General features: G+C 32.1%; 1 protein-coding gene across 1 annotated transcript in view; it reads right to left on the bottom strand.

Moving 5' to 3' along the window:
• Positions 1-7349, bottom strand: part of LOC106469180 (DDB1- and CUL4-associated factor 1-like) — a 93654-nt gene that overhangs the window by 18188 nt on the left and 68117 nt on the right. The window contains exons 27-28 of the mRNA XM_022397615.1: positions 3281-3514; positions 1078-1171 (exon numbers count right to left, since the gene is read on the bottom strand). Of these exons, the coding sequence (XP_022253323.1) occupies positions 1078-1171; positions 3281-3514 (328 nt within the window). The remainder of the gene's footprint in view (positions 1-1077; positions 1172-3280; positions 3515-7349) is intronic.

Raw genomic sequence — 7349 nt, forward strand, 5'->3', positions numbered from 1 at the left:
GGCATCTTCATATTGTTATGTTTGTTAAAACCCTATCCAGTCCAGGCATCTTCATATTGTTATGTTCGTTAAAACCCTATCCAGTCCAGGCATCTTCACATTATTATGCTTGTTTAAACCTTATCCAGTCCAGGCATCTTCACATTGTTATGTTTGTTAAAACCCTATCCAGTCCAAGCATTTTCACATTAACGTTTGAACCTTATCTAGTCCAGGCATTTTCACATTAATTACCTGTTTGTTTAAACACTATCCAGTTCAAGCATCTTCATGTCACATTTGTTTAAACCCTATCCAGTCTAAATATCTTCATATGTCATGTTTGTTTAAACCTTACTAAGTCTATGCACATTCACATTAATGTTGAGTGTGATCAATACATTTCCTATCCATGCACAGCCAGACTAATGTGAAATCTGTTTAAAACATTACCATTCAGAAATATTTACAGCAATTACACTACAGAAGAAAGGACATAGCTTTGAAGAATGACACACTATAACCTTTATTTTTAAATGACGAAAAAAAAACATACTATAACCCAAAATGATAACAAACTTCTAGCCACACCAAATCATCATGTTGTAAGTATTTTAATTCAAATTTTTCAAGCAGAAAAAGAGATTGAAAGAAAAGAAAGTCACCATAAAAAAAAACATTATTTGGTTATCGGTTATCTAGAACATTCAATAATAAAAATCATTCTGTAAAAACTTTACATGGTCATTTTGGGAGAAATTATATACTTTACTATAACTATATTAGTAAATTATATTTTAACCAGGTAAAAAATTATTTTAGCAAATTTGGCCAGTATGTTTCATACACTACCCCTCCTACATTTGACAAAAATGGAAAGAACAGGCCAGACTCATTATCCAATCTGTCACGCAGCCTGTAGATTTCTCCCTTAAACCTGATCAGTAGTGGATAAATGAAAGAAACCAACAGACATTATATTATTAAAAAGTTTCATATGTTCATGTGAAATCTCAGAGAATATTAAATTTGGACTTGCCTTACAACACCTTACATTGGAATGATATGGCAGACAAATGTTCAATGTAGAACTCTTACCTCCGTATATTACATCACCTGTATGGTTAAAAGTTATTTGACACTGGTCTAAGGCTGGCACCGTATGTAGCAGGTGGAATGTCCTTAAGTCCCACTAGATGGCAGTTAGTCAAGGAAATGCTGGTCACAAAGTAGTGAAACTTATATTCTATAACAGCAATAAAAATGCATTTCTGTAATAAATCACATAAATATTTAACAGTTACAAGTGAAGTAGTCAACACTTTTCAAAACAACATCAAAGCTCCCAAAAGACCAAACATAGTTTGAAAACAAAGGTTTTTCTTCGACCCCTAAGAGTAAGTTATGAAACATTATTTTCTGCTTTCATAATTTTGCTAGAAATATGTCAAATCAGAAATAATTAGAGAATTATTTTTCTATACTTCATGGTAACATAAAATAATAAAGAACTTTGCCCTATTTTTAAAATGTTTATGTTGTACAAATTACAAGTAGATTTTTTGCTTCTAAAAGTTAAATAACTAACACTGAATATCATAGATATTGATATGAAAATTCTACAGTTAAACATTCTTTGGTAAGTTTAAATTTAAGTTCTTCTCCAAGTGAAAATGAAAGGTACATTTCTCATTTATTTTTTTGTTTGCTGAATTTTGTGCAATGTTACTTGAGGGCTACCTGCATAAGCCGTCCCTAATTTAGAAGTAAGAGACCAGAGGGAAGTGAGCTAGTCAACACCACCCACAGCCATCTCTTGGGCTACTCTTTACCAATGAACAGTAAGATTGACCATTATATTATAATGCCCTCATGGCTGAAAGAGAAAGCATGTTCAGTGATGGGATTCAAACCCATGACACACAGATTGTGAGTCAAGTGCCCTAACCACCAGGCCATGCCAGAGCCATTAATTTTGGATTGTTTATTGTGCTTTAAAGTCTAAAAAAAAATAGAATAAAAGCAATTATCTATGAAATATGATATCAACATATCCTAAGGACTTATTTAATGACAAAAACACAGACATCTCTGAAAATGACAATAAAACAAATATCAGATAGAGGGTTGAGTTTGTTGTATTAAATCGACTTTGAATATGCTAATCAGCAAGTCACAGGGCAACCACAGCCCATATTAAGTCATGGTGGCATAGAAAATGTCAGAACTATAATTTAACATTGTTTGGCAATTTTTACATAGTGTGATGCCAACAAAAATTGACTGTTTTGGGGAATAATATGTAACAGCCATTTCCAACACAAAATATTCATACACTTAGTTCATAATGTGTTAAAATCAGGGATTGGAATTTTGAAGACAAGGATATCTTACATACTTCATGGAATTGGAAACAAAGTAATATAAATCAACTATGGTCACTAGGACCATCCAGTAAAAGACCTGCAACAAGTCCTACCCCAGCCATGTTAACCAAAGTATGTCTTCTTGTAACAGGTGAAAATCCATGTCCACAATGGTCAATGGCAAAAACTGTCCAGATATTTCATAAAATAGTATGCAACATAATCAAAAAGAATCTTCTTCTGTAAAAGTAAGACAAGCCAAAGATTCTTCTTGATTATGTTCATCTTGTGTACACGTGGCTTGTCTTACTTTTACAGATGTGTGTACACAAGATGCTTCCATGATATTCAACCACTTCACACATCAAGCAAATGAAGAATGAAATGGGTATTCATAGTACTTCATATGAAAACATACCATTCAAGTCACTAGATGCAGTACCTATAGATTTCAGTGCAATTGGGCTATTGAAACAGGTGCTAAGAAACCATCATCCTTCCTCATACACTAGAGATTATGGAAACACTTTACAGAGGACTGGTGTACTTTGACATGACAGCCTTATGATGGAGTTTTTTTAAACAGAATTTAAGCTGCAGGGCTACTGTCAAGATGCACAGTCGTCAGACAGAATATGACTGGATGTGGTGACATGGATTGTAAATAACATAGTGAGGCTCCAAAATTGTTTTAATATAAGTATTATACTATTTTAAGTTATTTAATAACCTTCTTCTAGGGTTAAAAAAAGTATATCAATAAAATATTTAGAAGATATTAAGTCTTAGATAGCACATACTATGACTCAGTAACTACAATAAAATACATACCAAACTATAAACTGTCAAACAACATCAGTTAAAAATTAACTTCAGGATAGCTGCTCATAATCAAAACACATAAAAAAAAGAAGAAAAACTTTTAAAAAGGATACAATCTCAGAGTTAGAAATAATTTCTAGTCCATTGGGATGGAAGACACCATTAATATGAGAGTTGAATTTGTCAAACTTGTGAATTACTGTACCACCTCGTACATCCCACAACACACCATCTGAAAGAACCAATTCATCCGTGGGGTCAAATGTCGCTCTGTTTTTGGTGTAGTTGTTGGAGAGGTCGGGATCTCGTAAAGTCTGAAGAAGCTGTCCAGTTGCTAAGTCGTATATCTAAAAGCCAAAATAAATATTGCGCAAATATGAATGTCAAGTTGGTAATAAAACGATTCTACTTTGATGATCTCTGAAAACAAAACTTTACAGAGTTGGAATTGTTTGTCTTCTTTGTTTATTTAATACTATTATTATCATAATAAGCTGTTCAGAGCACCTCTGTTTGAAAATTTAAGGTATGAATTATGGTGACAAAGTTAAATAATAAAAGTTCCTGTGTGTCATATAACCTGATACCACAGCATTCTTTACCTCACCAATTTTCCATTTAAAAGTTATAATAAAAAGTTAATAATATCTTGCTTCTGATCTCTTCTTTTTTATTTACTAGAAATCATATTTAGGAGAGTAAAATCACATGGTAATAATTAAGTACTATAAAGCAAGTACCTAATTATTTGTAATGGCTGTGTAAAATCATTTGATAACTAGTAACAATTGAACTGAATAATTTAATGACTTTTTATAGCAGTATTTAATATGTGTGTGTGATTTTGAACCATAATAAAATCACTGATAACATTACAAGCCACACCAATCTCTACAAATCCAGTAAGAAAAAATGTATAACAGCATTTCAACAATGCCTTGTCTGTTGCACATTACTGCCAACGAGACCTTTCCCAAGTCATCAGGCTGAATTGGCCACAGGTGAAATTGCCTTAGGTGAAATGTTATTTATGTCAATAGCTAATGTTTTATATTGTTTAAAAAATATAGTAAACAGAATGGGGGTGGGGACTTTCTCCCTTTTTATTTTACCTTTTCAAATTCAAACTTTTATATTACCCAAGTTTCAATTTCTCAATTTTAAAAAGAAATATTCAAAAAATTCTCAACCTTCATTTTTCTGTGTCAAGTGACATGTCTGAGATTTGAATTCTGTACTTCAGAATTTTCTAACTTCTAAAATAGATTGCTGTAGTTTCCAGCCAATTTCAAAACACAAACTATCCACAATTACAAGCAAGAATCTCAAAATCTGAACAACCTATCTTCTTAATTTACTACTATATTAATAAATTTGTCCAACCCACCAAGAATCCTTGCCCCTCTCTCCAGCTTTTGAAATTGTTTACTAACAAACCTTACATGGCTGATTAACATGTTTATAACCAAAAGAAATAACAATTCTCTTCTATATCAAGCTTACAACAGAATTTTTTTTTATCTACTTATAGCTTACATAGAAAGCCAGGTAAATTACAATAGTTTTAGGAGATCCTATGATCTACTTATAGCTTACATAGAAAGCCAGGTAAATTACAATAGTTTTAGGAGATCCTATGATCTACTTATAGCTTACATAGAAAGCCAGGTAAATTACAATAGTTTTAGGAGATCTTATTCTAGTAGTTGATATATATTTTAGACCTAAATGTGTAAGGTTCACAGTTACACTGCGGGAACAAAAATAATGTGGTGCTTACATAAGCTTTAAGGGAAAGAGATAATGGACTTTCACTGTGACTTATTACTTTTGATGGAAAACAAGCTCTTTTTCCTTTAAAGTACAGGCAATAATGCCATAAAATTAAAAGAAAACAAATGTGAAAAGGTTAACAGTGAAATTGTAAAGATAAAGACATAACTTGAAAATAGTTACACAAATTATACATTTACAGAAAATGACAAATAATATTTTTCATTTTACTGTAAAGTGGTTATTTCACCACAGTCAGCATTAGGGTAGAGAAAACAAGAGATAACATATAGTTTGGTTCTAGAGGTTTTGTAAATAAAATATGAAGATAATAATAACAAGTATTTTCATTCTTACCATGACAGTGATCTCTCACTCAGACTGATTAAGTAAAGGCTTTTAAGTTCAAAAACAAACCTTTAGTAAAATTACTTTATTAAAAAATCTGATTTTTTGTGTACAACAGACTTTTAATGCTTATTAAGAGCTAGTCATCACTTAGTGTATTCAGAATGATAGTACGTATAGTTTCATGGTTCCAAGGTATTTTCAATCGATTCATTTGACTTTTTGTTGTTTGGCTTAAATTTTGCTATATGTAAAACTGTACAAAGTTGTTAATTTAACCCTTCTTTGAAAAATAAAGAAAGCAACCTTAAACCTTGCATAACCTAATTAGTGATTTTAAACTGTCAACTAAAAGCATATTGCACATTTCAAGAGAAAACATATTGTTATGATAATGTCTAAAAATAAGCATTCCTTTGATATATTTTATATATTTCTCTCATCACTTTCTTCTACTTCAATTTTCTTTTCTTTCAAAGACCATCTAAAACTGTTAAATTTGAGAATCCATTCTTGGTTAGATGATGCTTCAGCTTCTTGTCAGTCTTCTACTGAAGATGTTCTATGTCCATCCAAAGCATCTTTTTTTCTCTCATTTATGTCCATGATGTCTTGATCATACACACTTTTCTTTGTCTGGTACCTTTCAAACTCTCAATAAGCCTGAAAATACTGTTAGCATATTTGTCTAGAAATTTTAGCATCAGAATTCATGCTTGGAGTGATATTGATTTTCCTACATCTCAAACTTTAGCTACGGCATCTTGGCTTATTCTTTGAATGTATGGCCATTTTCTTTTTGTTCAGAACAGTAATATTAGAGATGGCTGAAAATTCTCTTTGTACAATGGTCTGTCTATGTGACAAAACTAACACCAGATTAACTAAGTACCATAATTCCAAGTTTGTTTGTTTTTTCTACCAGTTGTTCAGCAAGAACATTATACATAGTCACCTTTATACTGCTGTACAGAAGAAAATGGTTATGTTGACTTCATTTTACAGAAAGCATTTGAATTTGTCTTGACCCTATCACATTTTTGTTCTGGAAAACATTTTAATATAATAAAATTCCCTCCGGACTCTTCAGACTCTTGGCTATTATAGATGAATTCTGGTATATCATTTCACACCAAACTCACTTTGATGGGAGTCTTGAAAAGTAACTTTTTCAACAGATGACACAGGCATTTCCTTGCTTTCATGCAGAATTCTAACACAACTTTCTTACCAGCTTTTCTAGGTACTAACAGTTCTTTAAGTATTTTATCAGCTGAAAAGCCAATGTCAAATTGTGTAATTAGGCAACTTCATATTTTGAAAGCTTGCACGTATTATCAAGTCCTTTCACAGTTTCAGACTTTTAAGATACTAAGTATGATACAACAGGGTGTTTCAGGAATTAAAGGCAATTAATACAACAAGCGATTGTGACTTCACATTCCAAAGAAGGAAAGGATAGGTTCCTGGGATTCACAAAACACGACCGACATGACTTTACAAGAGGATGGTTGTGTTTTGAATGTTTTGGGCAGTGGTGACTGTGGATATTTCAACTGCATTCTCTGTCTTTACATCCTGGGAACATTGCAATAGCTGGGTACACATCCACACAATTCTGTTTTGGAATGTTTGTCAATTGCTTTGGGACCCAATGGGCAGCTTTTGCCAACTTCATTAACAAGTTTAGCAATCCCTATTCATCAGTTATCATGTATATCTGTGTCCACTTTAACAGTATTGAACAGGGGTGACACTGTTGGGACGAGCCTTGAGCTTATTTTACACATTCTTTATCCTATTAACAATTTTAAGACCAAAATTTCCTCAAACGAGTCTTGAGCTTATTTTACACATTCTTTATCCTATTAACAATTTTACGACCAAATTTCCTCAAACGAGTCTTGAACTTATTTTACACATTCTTTATCCTATTAACTATTTTAAGACCAAATTTCCTCAAACGAGTCTTGAGCATATTTTACACATTCTTTATCCTATTAACTATTTTAAGACCAAATTTCCTCAAACGAGTCTTGAGCATATTTTACACATTCTTTA

The sequence above is a fragment of the Limulus polyphemus genome, unplaced genomic scaffold, assembly GCF_000517525.1.
Source record: "Limulus polyphemus unplaced genomic scaffold, Limulus_polyphemus-2.1.2 Scaffold3341, whole genome shotgun sequence".
Lineage (NCBI taxonomy): Eukaryota > Metazoa > Arthropoda > Merostomata > Xiphosura > Limulidae > Limulus > Limulus polyphemus.